Genomic DNA, 19,662 nt, shown 5'->3' with positions numbered 1-19,662 from the left:
GAGGTATTTTAACCTTCTCATTTGGATGTCTTTGAGTTTTACCTGTTTACTTTGGGGTAGAGGACACATTTTTTCAGTTATTGATTTGCACACTTGATATTTATGACTAAATGCAACAGGACAGAAAGCATTAGTGCAAATGATGGTATTTTAATGTAATAAGTGGAGGCCATATGTACATGGTCTTTTTTTACAGGCAAAATAAGCAGCGTTGCATTTACCCTAAACCACAGCACTTTGTTAGTAACAGGTGGTTTTTGAATACATTTACTTAATCATTCTTGATTCCTTTTTTTAAATCCTCGCTTCTTAGCATTCTGTCACTTTTTGTTTCTGAAACATGCCACAAAATATGATTTTTTTTTTTTCCCCCTTCATCAATTTCGGTTCGACTAAGAGGCAAATATACAATAAAATAGTTTTAGTGTTCTTCGGCTTATAAAATAACAAATAAGACAATGTGGATAAAACTAGTTCCCACACTAATTCACTGTTAAATATGTTATGCGTGATTGCAACAATTAGCAATGAGAAAGCAATTATTGTCTTTACGGTGAAAGAGGTGGCGTGTATATACTGTAACTGTGTAACATATTGTATATTCATTATGCCTGGTGTGTGGGGGAGAAGCTGCACTGCTTTGTTTACTGGCAGTGTGGACTGTGTGTCTGAGAGTTAGTTCTGAGTCGAGGAGTTTGCGGGTACTGACTGGCTGTGGTTTAATACAAATATTGACTAAAAAAGAGAAAATATTCTATTTATTTGGAATAAGTTAGTATCTCAACTAATCAGTTGTAATGTAAAATAGAAGTGACTGTTGGCTGGAAATGAAGGATCATTCAGAGAACGGATTTGTTCGAGGGCTGCTTCTGACAGAAGCTTTCTGATTTGTTTTCCTTGAGTAATATTTTCTCCCTCTCCTGAATAAAACTGATTGAGGAACTTGAACACATTGTGTCCCAATTTCTTCATTATTTTTTTGAAGCTCCAAACTTCGGCGACAGAGATACAGCAGGCGGTTTGACTGGTTCCATGAGACCGTGAGTTAATATGCACTGTAACAAAAAGCAGCTGAGTTTAGCCATCGTTTGACTATTTACAGCTATTTTATTTTTTTAATGTAGTTTTATTCTAGTATTTTTTTTCTACTGTGACAAAAGGTCACTCAATTAAATACCAAATGCTCAGAGAAACTCTCATATTGGCTCTACAATTTTTAAATCTCACAATTACTAAACAGCTTTTTCTGTTCAGAGGTATAAACATGTAGTATTACTCAGCTGCAGAACTCAAACTGGATCCTGACTGGGAACTGTCAGTAATCTGTGATCTGGTGTTCTTGTTTTATGGGGCTTTTTATGTCCATGTCTTGTATTGTTTTGTCCGTATTGTTTTTGTTGCATTCTCAGTCTTGTGTTTTTAAAATAACTAATTGTTGAGTTTATGATTGTACTGTATCATATATTTGTTGTTTTATGTATTTTAAAGGCCCATCTAGACACAGACGCTGCAAATTAGCCAATTATAAATGCTGTGGTGTGTGGCATTGATTTGAGCTACGTACAAATAACATATTTCCATTAGATGACTTCGGTTCATTTAACCTTTGATTCTTACACATATTTACGGCTGGGACTGTTTTCATTGTTGATTCATCTGCTGATTATTTTCTTCATGTAATCATTTAGTCTAAAAGTCAGAAAATAATGAAAAGGCTCCTCACAATCTACTAGAGCTCAAGTCGGTAAAAACTGATATTCCAAAACCCAAAGATATTCACTTTGATGTAATAGAAGAGATCCTTTTAAAAAACAGAAAAGATTTACATTTGATAAGCTGGGGGACATATGCCATTATTCCCATCAGCCTCAGCTGTATTTTGTGTTTAGTGCCAGTTGTCAAAACATGCTAACACACTAAGCTAAGGTGGTGAACCTAGCAATTTATTCCTGCTAAAATTAGCATGTTAGTGTTTGTCACACGAGCGTACCTACTTAATGTTCCCCAGGTCCTATGTGACCAGGGAACAGATGTTTCCCGCTTTACCCAGAAAGGGTCCTATGTTCTCCACAATCATTGCTGAATTCCACGGCAAATAGGCCTATCTAGACCCTAACACTACCCCCTTACCCTAACTGTAACCCCTAACAGTTAGGGTAAGTGCTAAATTAAATCGGCGAAGGCATAGGCTTATGCGACTGGGGAACATAGGGATGACCCCATTGTCCCTGAGCATGCGTTAGCATTAGTGTATGAATAGTAAATATTGAGAACAAGAAGACAAAGAGGAAATGTATTCAGTACACTGAGGTTTTTATTGTGTTGACAAAGCACAGCAGTCCTGCGGGGTAAAGTCGTTCCATCCACAGCAGTTTAATCAAGATGCAGGACCTGCAGGAGTTCACACACATTCACACTGTCCCTTTCTGCTTGTCTACACAGAGAGAAACGAGAAAAACAAAACCCTCTCTGCTACCAGCTAAAGAATCCACCTGCCAACGTCCATATACATCACTGCATTACACATTTTTATACATTTTTCAAATATTATTTCTGTATACACATACTCATTTATTCATAATAATTTAAATATTCAGTAGACTAAATACTCTAAACTGTGGAAGTACAAGTCTCATAAGATGCACCACACATATACATAATAACACATTAAGATATGTCCATAATAAACATTTACTGTTAAATAATAAGTTGAATATGCTTTATTGTGTTTTGGGTACAGTTGTGGAGTATTAAGATGCAAGGAGCCACTGGAGTGGTTTTTAAACGGATAGAATGACATCAGTACAGAGATGGGTTTTTGTGGCTGTTGAGTTCCTAGTTTAAGTTTGGGGTTGAGGTACAACACATCACAGAGTTCAGTGACAAAACGGGTTAAAAGGTGGGTTGAAATCACAGGCTCTCAAACAGCAATGTGAGGGTGAAACAGGAGGAGAGTTTTGATAGTTTTATGCACAGACTGGCTGTTTTTCTCACTCACCCCCGTGACCACTGAGAGAAGGAAGAAAAGAAAAAGAAAAGAAGAGAAAAACATAATAAATGGCAGCTCATAAATCAAATTTTCCTGTCAGTATAATGGAGGATTCGATGCATAATGTGAAGCTGACTTGAAAACAACACAAATATTTGAAACCTTTCCCATCAGGGACCTCATTCCCTCTGAATAAAAACAGTCTCAGGTTTTCTTCCTCTCAGTTAAAAATGTACTCTGATTCTTGTGTGACTTGTGTCATGCATGAAGAGTATTCTGTGTATTGCACTTTCTATTTAGATCCCGCCTTGATAAGATAAACGCAGTGACAGTGTTTTTGTGAAGTGGAGAGGAAGAAAGAGGGAAAAGTGCCATGGAAGGGGTCCAAAAAGAAAATTGGTAAAGCATTTTCTTTGTTGCATAGGTTCTGTGAAAGCACAGACAACAGTTTTTATGAAAGGTGGTTGTGACACAGTTATTCGAACTACAACTAATTATCACACAGGTGGACTTAGTGACAGTGAGGCCTTCCGGAGCCTACAACAGGTCCCACAGATGAACGCTTCAGTCCTAGTGCAAGGGGAGAAAGAGGAGGATGGGGGAAAAAAAAAGATGAAGAGCAACAGCTCCTGTATGTCCAGGTATCTGAGGGTGAGGAGTCTGAAGTTGATCCTTTCCCCCTTTATTTCATCCAAGCCTTCCTTCCTTGTGTGAGTGAGTGAGTGAGTGGGTTAGAGAGTGAGTGATGGTGCAGTCTGTTTCATAGTTGAAGGGTGGAAACCAGGGGGAGGAGCTAAAAGGGAGGATGGAGGGGCTTCTTCTTCACCTCGTAGCCTCAAATGCTGTGTGGAAAATAACCATTTGACTTCACAGAGAGCATAGAAGAAAAAAATGGTTTCCAGCTGCTCAATATGTTGTAAAAACACCAAAATAACTGAACTGAAGAAACTGTTCTGGACATTCTGTTAAGGTTTTGCTGTTCAGTGTCATTTTGTCCAAAAGTAGCGACCATCTTTTAAAAAAAACTAATTTAAAAATTAAATTTGCTTCAAGCATGACCGGCAATACAAGGTGAGTTAGAGACACAAAAAAAGAAATTTAAATGTCTATAAGAGAACAAGATCAGCAGCCAGAATACCCATCAGAAAGGCTGGAGTATAATTTAATACTCAGGCAAAGTGTCATGCTTAGTTTTGCAAATGTCTCCTACCTTAGGTTTAATAGCAGGAACACATATTCTGTTGTATATATGTATATGTGTATTTATGTCAGCGGTGTGCATGCACACTCAAAAATGTATCCATTTTTTATTTTCCCCTTAATAAATTCTGAGAGTGCAGCATGTTCATATGACAGTCATGCAGGTGTGTTTCAAGTATTCTGTGTGTGTGTGTGTGTGTGTGTGTGTGTGTGTGTGTGTGTGTGTGTGTGTGTGTGTGTGTGTGTGTGTGTGTGTGTGTGTGTGTGTGTGTGTGTGTGTGTGTGTGTGTGTGTGTGTGTAGGGAAAAGTAGGAGCAGGAGAAAGGAGGCAGCTCGGGACGGGTGTGGCAGAAAACAACAGGAAGGTGGCACTGTTGTCCATGGCCTCTCATCCAGAGGTGGGACGGAGGAACGGAGGGAGGGAGGAGTTCAGAGGTCTAGTGTGTTGGAGAAGGTGGGGGTCTCCGACTGCCATGGACACACACACAAGATACACAGAAGAGAGGATGTGAACATGTTGGATTAGTGTTTTTAGGTGTTTGCAGTCTTCATTTAAACTTCAAGTTAGGGTTTATACTTACACACTTAATTATTTCAGAGACCCCCCCCACCCCATGTGTGTTAATCATGCACGTACAAATACAGTACTTTTGCTCACGCAGACAGCCACTTCTATCATGACATAACACATGGAAGGAAACCGGAAAACACGTCACAAAGATATCAGGCTCACTTGGCATGGCCACAATGCAGGTAATGTATGTTTGTAGTGGAGGCCAAATGCAGGCAGTATTACTCCATAACAGTGCTGTCTGAGTACAGTAGCATGCACTTATACTGGGTATTTATTCAACTGTGTTGTTGTAATCTTTATAAGTAATCATATAGTGCTGTTACAGGAGTGCAAAACCCCTGAAAGGCATAGCAGTGTAAAAACAGGCTGTGGTTGAAGGTTTTAGGAGATTAACAGTTTGAATGGAACAATTTAACATGCCCTCCAAAACAGTAGCTCCCAGCCAAGGGGTCGCAATACATATATGAGGGGTCACAAGATTAACAAGTAAGCATGAACAAAACATTTTTAAATTATAGTTTGACATTTTGGGAAATGCACTTAATCGCTTTCCTGCAGAGAGTTGGATGAGATTATTGATACAACTCGCGTCTCTATAGTAAAGACAACGCTAATAAGAAACTACAGTTGCTAGTTTTAGTCACCTTATATTATGAGAAGTTAAGATACTATACAGTTATATGTCAGCGTAATAATGGAAACGGTTCATCTGGTTCTTTGTCAGCTGAATCACATCATCATTTGCACATTTGTTTGTGATGTTGATGGTTTACAGCTTCAGTTACCGGACCCCAGTAACAGACTTGGCCACTTTGCCATTTTAAAATGTGTATGTTTATCAGTGAGCTTAAAGTTTACCTAAGTTTAACTTCACCCCCAGGTCTGACAGAAGTCCCAACCAGTCGTCTCTACTTCAGCATTAGACTTGGAAGATTAGAGCTGATTTAAAACAGTAGGGGGCATGACGAGCAATTTCCAACACATAAAATGCTGATTTTTATAAATTTGGTGAGAAGGATCAATATTAACACCAGCATTGATGTGTTTCATCACAGTAGAGTCATTTCATTTATTTTAGTTTATTTAGTACCTCTTTAAAAGTGCTGGTAGGTGGATTTATTAAGTTTGGACAGACCCAGGCTAGCTGTTTCTCCCTGCTGCCAGTCTTTATGCTAAGCTAAGCTAACTGGCAGCTACACATTTACTGTTCACATATTTTATGTTATCAATCTTCTCATCTAACTCTCAACAGGGAAGCAAATAAGCATATTTCCCAAAAATGAACAAACTTTTACTTTAAGAACTGTCTTTTTTCGGATGTTTCTAACCCTTTTAGCTTGTTACCCTTTAAAATGAAGCAGTGTCTACTCGCATCCCCATTGCAAAGTTTGCATATGTCTGTTAGTTGCAAAGCAGTGCAACCGAAGAGTGATGTTCCCCTTTCAGATTGTTTCGTTTAAATAGTTTTAAGCGGCCTGAAAAGGTCAAAATATTTCACTAGAAAAAGGTTTGGTTCAGAATCACCACGTGCACCTTCGCTATATTGGACAGTGATTTTGACAGATGCTTTGAACAACAACATCAGACACTGAGAGACAAAGTTATGAATGTCATGGCATACACACAGTACGTCACATACAACACTGAAACAAGAACAACATAATATCTGAGTTTTGGACAGTTGAATCCTGTCTAACCCATTGCTGCTGTAATCTGAGCACAATTCACAAAACTGCACAAGACGCATTAACACGTTTATGTCATACTGAAACCCGTACAATAAATACTTTAGCATCGACTCCAAAATCAGCCCAAACACTGACGCAAACAAACACACCCATCCTCTGAGCTGGGTGTGTGTTTGCCCATGCAGCGCTCTGAGGAGAGAAAAGAAAAGTGAGAAAAAGAAAATGGCATGCAGTGAAAGAATGCTTCCTGAGAGGAAGAGAAAGGAAGGAAAGTGGTCATGATGATGATGATGATGATGATGATGGCGGACAGCACCCAACATACCAGAAACGTTAGTCCTCATTGGTCAGTGATAGTGATTCTGTAGAAGGAACAGTCATGTGTGGGACAGAGGTGTAGTGAGAAAAAGAGGGATGACGGAGAAGAGGAAGAGAGAAAAGGAGTGCAAACAGTTACAGTGCAGGAAATGACCAACGTGCTCGGCTCTCACTTTGGAAAAAAAAATCCCTCCTAATGTTCACTACTGAGGGTTTTGAATACGAGTTTTGTGAGGATTTTGAGATACTCCTCCATCTAATTTTTGAGGCTGTGAGAGCTTTACTCAGCAACGTTAGTGTCTCCTACTTTAAAAGAGGCAAGCTGCTACTCTGACGATGAATAGGTCCAGGATAAAAAAAATTAGAAAGTTAGCTAGCTCACAAACACAGGCAAGCACAAGGCAGCTACAGTTAATGGAGAACAGAAACAAAACGACCTCGACTTGCCTAAAAGCACACATCTATTCAGATGAGGACAGTGGTGAGGTGGGTGTAAGCAATGAATAAGTGGACTGTTAGATATCATCGGTGATGGTTGACAGCGTGTTGAAAGTTCAAAGTTGTGGCGGAAAGGTACCAACAAGTCAACTGTTTACCCAAACCAAGAGAAAAAGAGGAAAATAGTTTACTGATCATGAGTTATATCACTGTCTATCCATCTATTTTGGGATCTCTATCAGTCTATTCCTATATTCATCTACCCTATATCACAACCAGAGCTCTCCACTTTCATTTACCTCCTTTATCCCCTCATCCAGGTGTCTTCACATCCCCCTTAGTGACAGAGAGCATCCAAACTTCAGGTTGGATAGCTTGTCATCACTTTATAAGCTATGGTTCGGATGTTAAAGTCCTTTAATACGTTGGTTTGAGCGGAGGCGTTGTTTGTTCGAAAAAGGCCTTTCATGGTTTCACTCACCTGGGCACACTTGGGGGTGCGCGGTTAGGCCGGGAGGGAACAGTGGGTGGTGGTCCACTGTAAGGGTCCGGAGAAGCCCCCGGGCGAGATGGGACAGGGGGTCCACCAGCAGGAGGAGGCCCAGGTGGAGGCCCACGGGAGAGCGGGCGGCCCGGGGGTCCCGGTGGAGCCCTGCGGTTTGGAGTTGGACTGGTGGCTGGAGACCTGGAGGAGGCATTGATGACACATATAATGCTAATTTTCAGGTTCATACTTGTATTTCAGATTTCTACTTGAACATATTTATATACTTTAATGATAAAAAAAACACATTTTTCAAGTATGTCTGTCTGAATATCCCTCTATTCATCTTCTGTATGAAATGCTCCATTTTAGCATCTGTCTCTTTAAGCCCGCTCCTGAAAAAGCCTAGTTTGCTCTGATTGGTCAGCGTTTCTGGGCATCTGCACTCTCTGCATCTTTGCACTGTCATTACAGTTAGGGAATGACTAATGGTACTGTAGCAGCACCTTCTACCTATATACAGTATAGTTGTGACATCACAAAGTCCTGATGGCTCGTTTAAAGACACAGCTCTGAATATCTTTAACTAAAATGAAAAAAATAATCTGAAAATAAAATGCAGAGCTCATATTACTTGATAGTTGAATAGTGACCCGGATAAAAACTTCAAAGGTTAAAAGAAAGCCACCCCCTCCCACCAACCATTCCCCCACACAGCCATATAATGTCCTCCTGTCTATTCTCATTGTCCCTTACCGTCCTCCGGAGCTGCCCCGCTGCACCTGCAGCCAGGAGTCATCCACGGGAGGGGGCGTGGCAGTGGTTATGGTGGATGTGCTGATGTCACCGATGATGCTGAGAGCCTCCCGCAGGGCGTGGTACATCCGCAGCATCTCGTCACGGTGCTGGGCCTGCTCCTGAGACTCCTCCATCAGCGTGCTCTGGTCGCCGCACGAGTACAGCTGGGCCAGCAGATCTGCGTTGATGAAGTCTTTAGTCTGGACAAAATGAGAGAGAGGTTTTTTTAAGACGGTTAAAGTTTCTCTTCTTTTTTCCAGAGATCTTTCTTTGGAACATATGTAAATCTGAAAGAGCCGACTGTTGACAAATGACCCACTCACATTGTTAATCATGAGGTGCATGATGGTCTTAGGCATCAAGTCACGGACGGTCTTGTTGACGATGGCCATGTAGGAGTCAACCAGGTTACGGATGGTCTCCACCTGCCGCTCCAGCTGAGGGTCCATGCTGTGCATTATGTTGTCAGAACCATTTTCATCACCGCCGTCACTCTGTGACGAATGAAGGAGGGAGGACAGAGGATAATTAACATCAGATTAGCTTCAGCAAGAAAGTCTTACAGAAACTGTACATACAACATACAAGATAAAAGATGACTAGCAACTCCGAGGAAGGGGGTAAAACAAAGCCTTTCTGAATAATTGTTTTTCAGTTAAATGTTAGATAAAGACACAGAAATGATGAAAAGGCAGGATGCAGACAGAAATAACATACCTTTCCTTCCTTATCCTATTAGTTCAAACAGCGGTGAGGAAAACAGACATTGAAAGAGGACAGATACAGTATCACATGAGAGACATGACAACATTAAACATAACAACAACTCATGTACTTTTAGTTCAATTTGGATACAATTGTGTTTTTTCATATTGTTTCATACTGTGTAGGGCTAACAATAATCAAATATAATCATTAAAGCAGAAATATAAACGTAATATATTTTTATTTCCAATCTTTAGCTTATACATGTATGCATAACATAAAATCTTACCGTGACCCGTTCGGGATAAACACCAGCTCTGAGGAAGGAGGCCTTCCAAGCATCAATGTCTTCTTGAGTCTCACAAGCCAACTCCAGCTGACGGTAGTCCTTATACACATTCCTGTGGACACACAATTCTGAATGATGTTCTTCATGTTTTCATATATTATTCTTTTACGCCTCAAATGTGCCCCTCGCTGCACTGCTTTATATCCTAACACCAGTGGTGGAAAATAAGTAAGTGCATTTACTCAGTAACTGAGGTAGGTCTACATTTAGGGCTGCAACAAACGATTCTTCGATTAATCTGTCGATCATTTTCTCGATTAATCGATTCGTTGTTTTGTCTTTAAAATGTCAGAAAATGGTGAAATATGTCGATTTGTGTTTCCCAAAGCTTAAGATTCCATCCTTGAATGTCTTGTTTTGTGCATAGCTCAAATGACAGGTTGCTGTCAGAGGAGGAAAGAACCCCTCCAACCAAAAAAAAAACATTCACATTTAAGAAGCCGGAATCAGAGAATTTCTCAGTCTGATTAATTAATTATCAAAATAGTTAGCAATTCATTTAACAGTTGACGATCAATATTTGATTCAATTCATCCTTGCAGCTCTATCTCCATTGTTTGGCTTCTTTACTCCTCTACACTTTTGAGACAAATACTGTACTTTTTACTGCCCTACATTTATTTATTTCACAGCTATGGTTCCTTTTCAGTTTGAGATTTTGACAAACAAAACATATTATCTTGTCACAGATTAAACAATGCAGCAGTATATAAAGCGGTTCAAATGAAAGCACTAAAAGTTTTCCTCGGTAAACTACAACATTCAAGTCCTGCTTACATGTTAATTCTTACAAAATCTACTAATATAACACCATTACCATTATACATAATAAATACTTTTACTTTTATTGCTTCAAGCACATTTTGTTATCTATACTTCTGTACTTTTGTTTGTAACTGACTATTCAAAGTGTGGTATTATTATTTTACTTATAAATTTAGTAAAGAAATCTGAATACTTCTTCCACCACAGCCTTATCCTTTAAGCCAATCACGGCACGTTTGAGTGGGCTACAGAGCTAAAGCTAATGGTAATAAGTTCTTTTCATTTTTAAGTTGCTTGTGCTGTATGTATGTATGCATGTATATATGTATGTATGTACTGTATGTAGCATGCTGCTTGTTTCTGTACAATTGTTGCATTTGTCTGAACACAGATAGAGATTTTATTTTAACTTTTAACCTGGCATTATGTGATTAATAATGTGTATCTGCTGTGTGTAGCCTATATACTGTGTGTGTGTGTGTGTGTGTGTGTGTGTGTGTGTGTGTGTGTGTGTGTGTGTGTGTGTGTGTGTGTGTGTGTGTGTGTGTGTGTGTGTGTGTGTGTGTGTGTGTGTATAATGGCACCTCTGTTCGGTGTTGAAAAGGGCAAAGATCTGCTTGCTGGACATGAAACCTTTCTCCACATCGCGTAGCTTCAGGTTGTCCACCTGCAGCATGTACTTCTTCTCCTTCTCCTGCAGGAGGCGAAAGAGAAACACACTGGTTGATCATGTGAGGAGAGAGAGAAAGAAGAGACTGACTTGCTCCATGGGTGAGGAATTTGGCTAAAGGGAAAAAACAGTCATAAGAGATTTACAGTATATTGCAATGATATTGTATATTGGACCAAAATAAAAGAGTCACTGCCACAGTGGATGCTGCGTTATAATCACTGTGGGCTGAACGATTTACTGCTTAATATATATATATACTTCATTTTTTTAAGTGAAACAATGACCGAAACTTGATTAAAAGAGACAAAAAGAAAGATGATAAAAGAACTCTGGGAAATCAGGAGTGAGTGCTCACATATTAAATCTAACAGCAGCCAAAAAAAGAGGAGAAAAAGGCAAGAGAGACGAATGGGAAAGTCGCACACACAGCCCTGAGTCTGTGGTTTTGATTACAGTTGTCCAGAGTGAAAAAAAAAGGGGGGGGGGGGGGCAACAAATGAGAAACACACACATAAAAAGAGAGAGAGAAACCGCGTTCCACTGTAGAAATCTCTTGTACTTGTAAATCTGCACACAACATACGATATCCAGACATCCAACTATTTATGAATCAGGGAGCCTCAAAGTTAGTCAGCTACAGTCTGACACATGCCAGCACTCTTGCCTCACTATCTCTTTCACACACACACACACACACACACACACATGTTGTGGTTTAACTACTCAAAGTCTATTGTTACAAGTTTCTTTACCGGGTTGCATTGCGTGTATGAGTGCAAACGTTTTACTATCGACAGTAAAATGAGTATTTAAAAAAAGAAAAGAGGAACCAAAAATAGTATAGGGTGAGTGAGTTTCTTTAAACATACACTAAACACACACACATGCACTGCTTTGGTTGCAAACAGCACCTTTGAGCGTAGTCTGTAACTAACCTTAAAACCATCTGGATAGCTAACCACGGACCTGCCCTGCCCAAACCAGTGTGTGTGTGAATATAAGAGAGACTGAGTGTGTGTGTGTGTGTGTGTGTGTGTGTGTGTGTGTGTGTGTGTGTGTGTGTGTGTGTGTGTGTGTGTGTGTGTGTGTGTGTGTGTGTGTGTGTGTGTGTGTGTATGTAAGAGAAAGGGAGACGGGGGGTTGTGTGTGTGTGAACAAACTCCTTCATCAAAGGATTTATGACCTGTGCAGCCAAATGGTCATATACCCTAAATGCATGTAAAAACTCTCTCACACACACATACACACACACACACACACATACACACACACACAGACACACACACACACACACACACAGACATTTGGCAGAGACGGTACACCCAGGTGTCCACTGTAGAAAAAAAAACTAAAAACTAAACAAGCAGCCGCCCCAGACTGCTGACATCGTCATTTATAGGGCAAAGGGGTCCCTGACCTCCCTCTCTAAGTTTATTCAGTATTTCTCCATCTTCCTCCTTTTTCTTGCTCTCTCTCTCTCTTCATCATTTTCTCTCCTCCTTTCCCCCCTTGTTCCCTCACTCTCTGGCTTTCCCTCTCCCTGGGAGTGAGCAACCTTGGACTGATTCATACATTTTCCTCTCCTCTGGCCAGTAAATCCAGTCAGGAGAGTTGGAAAGGGAGGAGGAGGGGGACTGGTGTGTGTATGATGTGGGGAAAGTACAGGGAAACTGAACTAAAGCAGAGACAGAAAAAGAAAAGGCTAGACATCATAATATTGAGCAAACCTTTGGTTATTACTAGAAAAAATGGTAGTTTTGATGAAACTAAAATAAAGAATGGCATGCATGTATGAGTATTAATGCAATGTTGCACATCAGAGTGTCCCCACTTCTAACAGATAATCAGTTTGTGTGTGTGTGTGTGTGTGTGTGTGTGTGTGTGTGTGTGTGTGTGTGTGTGTGTGTGTGTGTGTGTGTGTGTGTGTGTGTGTGTGTGTGTGTGTGTGTGTGTGTGTGTGTGTAGTTGTGCTGAGGGAAATCAGGAGTTAAGTGCTTTCCCATACGCTGCCATAAAAGCCAGCCAGCAATAGCGGCCAAATGTGCAGATTTCCGACATTAAGCACGCACACACAGGGACGCAGGAGACAACAACTCATACAGATGCACACATGACATGTATTAAGCTATATGAGACACATACGTATGTACACACACGGACACACACACACACACACTCACACACAGACTTTATATGACCTTTAGCCACAGCAGTTTCACTTGCATGAAACCCAAATTCTGTGAATCAACTTCCAAGAGACAGACAGACGGAAACACACACACACACACACACACACACACACACACACACACACACACACACACACACACACACACACACACACACACACACACACACACAAACACACACACACAAACACACACACACACACACACAAACACACACACACAAACACACACACACACACACAGCTAGTGAGTTACTATGTGTGATGGCCAAAACCACTACTGGGCTGTCAGGAGACTTCCCTTCTGTTTGCAATAATCACCATGCAAACAGCCCAAGTGTAAGCATTTATACGTTTTTAATGCCCTTGTGTGTGTCTCTGCGTGTGTGTAATGAATATCACAGGGAGGATTTTTGGGATTGCAGTTGATACTGAAAACTACAAGACATATTGTGCTTTGATTAAATAACTCAAGTCTCATTTGTTATATGTGATTCATGAAAGACATTTACTGACAATTGTCATCAACAGTGATGTATAACTATAGTCCTTTGTCATGGGTCCCCTTTGCTGTTTTCAGCTTCTTCATGAGTCCCTCCACTATACGCCTGTCCTTTTCTGGGACAGCCTCTTTCCACTGCTTTTGGAAGGCACTGTGGGTGGAAATGTCTTGGACGATGTCATGTCCGTGGCGCCTCACGTCCGCTGCAGCATCCACACATATTTTGCTTACAGCAATGAGAACGCGTTTGGTGAAGGTCTTGCCCCCTGTAAGCGCCCGTGTGGCTCCGAGGATGTCACATAGCTGGCTGAGGTGTTGAGCTGCGCTTACTCTAACTGCAGCGTTGCAGTGAGTCAGCCCTGTGTTCAGCAAGACATTCATGGTACGACCGGGGCTGCAGTTTAAAACCATGGAGTCCAATGCGAGATTTGCCTGCTGCTGGATGAAGGTGTTGGATTCAGACACTTTTAGTATTAAGACACAACCTGTTTCCTCCACCATGTCATCCATGGTCCTCTGGAGGCGGGCATACATCACACCAAGGGTGGCCATAGCAGCGCAGGACACCATAGAGCGCGGGTTTTTAACCTCGTCTAAGACACTCACACAGACCTTACGAAGCGTGGCCTTCAGTATGTCTGGATGGTTCATTGCCAGATCTTGAATAGATGTCAAACCATCTTTTTTTTTTTGCCAGTCATCAGAGTCCAGCAGATTGAAGATAGAGCCCAGGCTTTTTTCAGAAATGCACAACTGCTGCAGTCCCTGCTGGTCTTCATTAGTGTTTGGACAAGACTGTTTCACCTGAGAGAGTTGAGATGGTTTGGCTGTGGAAGGAGGAGGAGGAGTGAGACTGTCCTGAGAGCTGGAGCCCCAGCCTCTGGCAATCATCTCAGCTACCTTTAAGGCTTCCTCCTTGAGATGAGCATGCATGTCCTCATCTTCCATGATAGACCAGAAGGTGTCCTCATCAAAGTTTTTACAAGTCTGCTGGTCCAACCTGGGTTTCTTATGAATGTGCAAGTCTCTGGCAATCATCCCAGCTACCTTTAAGGCTTCCTGTCTCCTCTGTTTAACTGACTCCCTAGCAATCAGGTCAGCCACCTTGTAGGCTTCCTGCTTGATATGAGCGCACATGTCCTCATCTTCCATGATAGACCAGAATGTGTCCGCATCAAAGTTTTCACAAGTCTGCTGGTCTAACCTGGACTTGGGTTTCATATGACTGTGCAAGTCTCTGGCAGTCAGGTCAGCAACCTTGTAGGCTTCCTGCTTGATATGAGCGCACATTTCCTCATCTTCCATGATAGACCAGAATGTGTCCGCATCAAAGTTTTCACAAGTCTGCTGGTCTAACCTGGACTTGGGTTTCATATGACTGTGCAAGTCTCTGGCAGTCAGGGCAGCAACCTTGTAGGCTTCCTGCTTGATATGAGCGCACATGTCCTCATCTTCCATGATAGACCAGAAGTTGTCCTTATGAAAGATTTTGAGACTCCTATGTGCTCTGCCGTCTTTCCAAAAACAATGCAAGTTGTCTTGTGTCTCTTGAGAAGCCATTGGTAAAGTTGACCGAAAGACTCACTACAGTCAAATAACTCTCAGTCACAGTTTCTGAAGTAAAATGGTAAATGTATTCTGAGTGTTGATCCCACACCATGTGATGTCATATTGAGAAGTCATTTTAGAATAATATAGTTCCAGTTCTAAACGCACAGCTATAAACAGTATATATGCATGTATAGTTGTTAAACATGGAAATAAGTAATTAACAGACAATTCTTTCATATATGTTTGCTCCAGAGATTGGTGTGAAAACTGTCTGTCCTGTGTTGGTGTAAACTACAGCGAAATATATGCCCAGCTGCCAGTTTACTAGGTACACCAAGCTATAACCTATGCAATAAATCCCACCTCCATGAAGGCTATAATGTTCAGAAACTGTTTTAGAGAGGGGTTGTTTCAGCTGTATAGTCATTTTGGAGGCTGCTTCTGTTGAGAGGTGTTTCTGTTATTTAGCCTAGCCTATAAACTCAGTTAATATATTTATTTATTTAATTAGCTTAGATTGAGGCTTTAACAGGTTTAATGCAGAATATCCACAGGCTTCCACCATTGCCTGCTCCTTATCTAATTTTGTAATAATAGGCTATTTAAAAAATTGTCAGACTGGTAGACCTATGTACACATACCCCCCTACGTATAATCGCTACGTCAGCTTGCTATTAAAAAGAATCCAATGCGGGTAAATCTGTAGGTGAGTCAAAAAGCTGGTTAAATACGTGTTTTGCAAAATTACATATTTACGCCTGTTCCTGTTGTTATGACTCGCCCACAGTAATTTTCCTCAAAATACGATAATTTTAAGCCTATGGTACGATAGTTTAACATTTCCTATCTGGCAACGCTGCTTAGGAGTATTCACAGACTTTGCTGTGAACGGGGGAAGAATTAGTCGATTTGAAAAAATTGACGTGAACTCTGTGGGTCATTCACGAACGCCAGGGACGGAGATTCTGGATGTTGCTGTAAAAAATGTTTTTATACCATTGCTTAATATCACCTCCATTATATTGGAATGGAAGCAGAAATCTGAGAGGTTGTTATTAAAACACCACCAGAGTTTGTTGGAAAATGTTTTTTAAAATGTGGGTGACATGACCCCTCTGGGATTCTTGCTTTGAAACCTTTGAAACTGATTTCACATGCATTCTTTTTGTAAAAAGTTTGATCAATTATTTTTTTATTAGTTTAATTTTTTTTCTGTCTGAACCTCCACACATTTTTACTCACACACACACACACACACACACACAGAGACACGCAACAGCTCAGGCAGTGCACTTGGTAGTCAACCTGTGTGTGTTTGGAGCAGTGTGTGAGCAAAATACTTTCCATGGTTTTATTTTGCTTGTGAGTAATAGCAGGCTCATTATGAAAAGCCAGAGGAAGTTCACTCCTGGAATCATAAAGGCACTTCACCACTCTGCACACCATCCAAAAAAAACGTCTCAAAGACTGACACACTAATCCAAAATGTGGATGAAATAGGGCCTCTTGAACACACACACACACACACACACACACACACACACACACACACACACACACACACACACACACACACACACACACACACACACACACACACACACACACACACACACACACACACACACACACAAACACACTGGGGGACCTTACACATACCATATCCAATTAACACTTTGAAACAAATCTGAGTAGTTTGCTGGGCAAAACCAAGAAGATAGATGTTTATGGCATCCATGTTGCTTTAACAGGCTGCATGTCTTAGTGTGTACGTATGTGCGGTGGTGTGTATGTTGATGGGAGTCTGATAGAAAAGTCCTGGTGACTTGGGCCATGCATCAAAGGGCTGCAGAGAAGCCGCACGGCATCTGGGAGCAATAACGCTGCCTCTAACCCTTCATTACCACAAAGACTGGGCCCTGGGTGGCAGCCAACGGCAATTTTCACAACCCTCCTCCTCACCTCCCTCCGTTTTTCTTTCCCTCCATTCTTCTACCATTCCCCTATTGAGTTCTGTCTTTTAAAAAAAATTAAACAAAGAGCATTTCTGTACACGATGGGGAAAGGATGAAAAAAAAGAACGGATGGGGCTTGTGTTTGAAGCACTTGTGGAAAAGCTTGTTTAGATTCTACACTCAATACCAAATTAGACCAGTCAAATTAATTTATAAAGAGCTTTTGACAAGTGGGTTTGTTACAAAATGCTTCAAAGAAAATCATTGTTCTATGCATAATAAACTTTTGGCAGACAGATATTGTTGAGTCTACGTATAATCAATAATCCTCCTAACGCATGCAAAAAATGTCTGTAAGTAAAACCGCTTTGAGAAACAGCATCTGAAGAAGTATAATTTGCCTTCATGCCGATTGGACTTTATATAAAGTAACGCCACATGTTGCCAACATTTAAATCAGGAACAGCAAACAATTTAGCCAAGAGAATTACAATCGTGAACAGCTAGATTGGAGCTATTCTAGGACAACATATAAAAACACACAGCTGTTGGTGACTCATCGAGCAATAGGGGCGTGCAATAACGCTCATAACAAATCACCTTGGGCGGCGCGCCAGTGTCCGCACTCTCCGATACTTCATGTATCATGGGAAGCGCTACTTCATAACAGTGCGGACACAAAGCTCGTCTGTCAGCTACGGACAAATGTTTCAGACAAATCTAATCTGGAATGTCCACTTTCACAGGGACGAAAACATGGATTCTCACATTTTCTTATGATGGAAAAAAATCTCACTTTAATGTACGACATGTTTTGTTTGGCTGGTGGAACTTGCTTTTCATTGCCCTTTCTTTTCTTTTTCTTCTTCTCCGAAATGTTTAATCTTAGCGGATTCTGCTGACTCTTGAAAAAGTGACGGCCTTTGGGCTCTGCTTAGCTCTTCCTGTGGGAATGAACACAAACACAAATAAACTTCACAAAAAGAAAGGAAACGTGGTGTCCACATGACAATGACACATTCAGTTGAAGCACAGGCTGGCGGGTCTGTGATACCTTCCTGTTTAGCAGCTAATTGCCAAAGCAGTTAATTATCTGCTCTGCATTTAGTTCTGCAGAAGGTCAGTGTAACAACCCAGGGGCTGGCCGGGACATACGATCAATCACTGGTGACCACCAAAGAGTAAAAGAAAGGGGGGGGGGGGGGGGGCACCGCAGCCCGCTAACCACATAAACACGTGAAAATCCCCACACGTCTCGCAACTGCCGTCTGATAGAGGGCAAAAGCTCTGTTCAACCTTTCTATGTTTAGTGTCTCTGCATATTTGGCACAAAGCTCTCACCTCTCCTGAGGAATATGTCAAAGCTCCCTTATAAAAAGTTATGTGTGCATGTGTAAGTATGGTGCATGTAATGTAGCATATAGATTTAGGTGTTTGTAGGTGCAGGTGTGGGCCTGCTTGTGCATACATGCCAATTTATATTAAGGTACATATGGATGTGCATGTTTCTATATTATTTGCACGCTACAAAATGCTATGTACATGCACAACATCCCATGAATCAATTTAAAGGCACTGTACTCGTTATTTAGAATATATATAATATAATATACAACAATATATAGAATTAATATAGCAGCAAAAAGCTATCTGCTGTGTAAAATCTGTTCTTTTGTGTCATTATGAACTAATAAAAAGTCATGTGAACTCACAATTGATGATTTATACATTAATTTTCATGTGTGAGCTAGTGAATTGACAAATAATGGCTGTAAATAGTCTCTTAAGTTCTTCCATGTGAATTGAATTTAAATGTAATGGTAGATGCAAAAAAAAGTAAAATTTTCATCGGAGGTGAACGTGTGATGTCAGAATACATTTAGGTAAAACGTTCACATGTGTTAACCACAGGTCACACAAAGGGTTTCATGTGCAAATTTCTTGCTCAGGTTTCACAACCACAAATGCATTTTATATAGAGTCCTTGCATGTATTTGAGGCATTACTGTCATGGATGCAAAATTAGGGGAAAACAAGAGAGGGTGTTAATCTCTAACCCTAATCCTGTTTTATGAACACATCAAAGTGCTTTCATCGTCAGAACTGCATGGTCCAAATACACTAAGGCCTAAATTAACTGCTATACTTTTTCATAGTAAAATGAACCGCGAGAATGTAAAATTTGCACTTCTTATCCAAACTTGTTCTGCATACACAGAGGGGGTGTTTGGAAGGGGGATATTTTTATGACAAGATTGTGCCAATAGCCGGCAGCTCCAAGGGCGGAGAGTGATTTTTTTGACTTTACACATTTACAGTAAATCTAGTCTTGTAAAACATGATATGTATGAACATAAAAATCTCTCACTTATGTCAAGGTTAAAGATCAAATTGTGACTCATTAAAACGAAAAATAAAATAATATAAAAGTCTAAACAGTCATAAATGGGGATACATAAACACACGCACACGCACGCATACACAC

The 19,662-nt window shown here is 40.7% G+C and overlaps 1 protein-coding gene across 4 annotated transcripts in view; it reads right to left on the bottom strand.

Annotated features, from left to right (window-relative positions):
- Positions 1–4,520: 4,520 nt before the first annotated feature.
- dnm1a (dynamin 1a) overlaps positions 4,521–19,662 on the bottom strand; it is a gene marked incomplete at its 5' end in the record, with an annotated part of 53,769 nt that continues 38,627 nt past the window's right edge. For 2 of the 4 annotated variants that reach the window (XM_083929462.1, XM_083929460.1), the window contains 7 exons: positions 4,521–4,657; positions 7,689–7,892; positions 8,448–8,689; positions 8,813–8,983; positions 9,207–9,221; positions 9,484–9,595; positions 10,893–11,002. In XM_083929462.1, the coding sequence (XP_083785588.1) occupies positions 4,627–4,657; positions 7,689–7,892; positions 8,448–8,689; positions 8,813–8,983; positions 9,207–9,221; positions 9,484–9,595; positions 10,893–11,002 (885 nt within the window). In that variant the 3' untranslated portion in view covers positions 4,521–4,626. Of the gene's footprint in view, positions 4,658–7,688; positions 7,893–8,447; positions 8,690–8,812; positions 8,984–9,206; positions 9,222–9,471; positions 9,596–10,892; positions 11,003–19,662 lie in introns of all 4 variants that reach the window. The other 2 variants (XM_083929461.1, XM_083929459.1) reach the window with 2 other exon arrangements.

This window comes from Echiichthys vipera (genome assembly GCF_963691815.1).
Source record: "Echiichthys vipera genome assembly, chromosome: 16".
Lineage (NCBI taxonomy): Eukaryota > Metazoa > Chordata > Actinopteri > Perciformes > Trachinidae > Echiichthys > Echiichthys vipera.
Note: the sequence above shows the minus strand (reverse complement) of the source record. Positions and strands in the feature narration are given on the sequence as shown.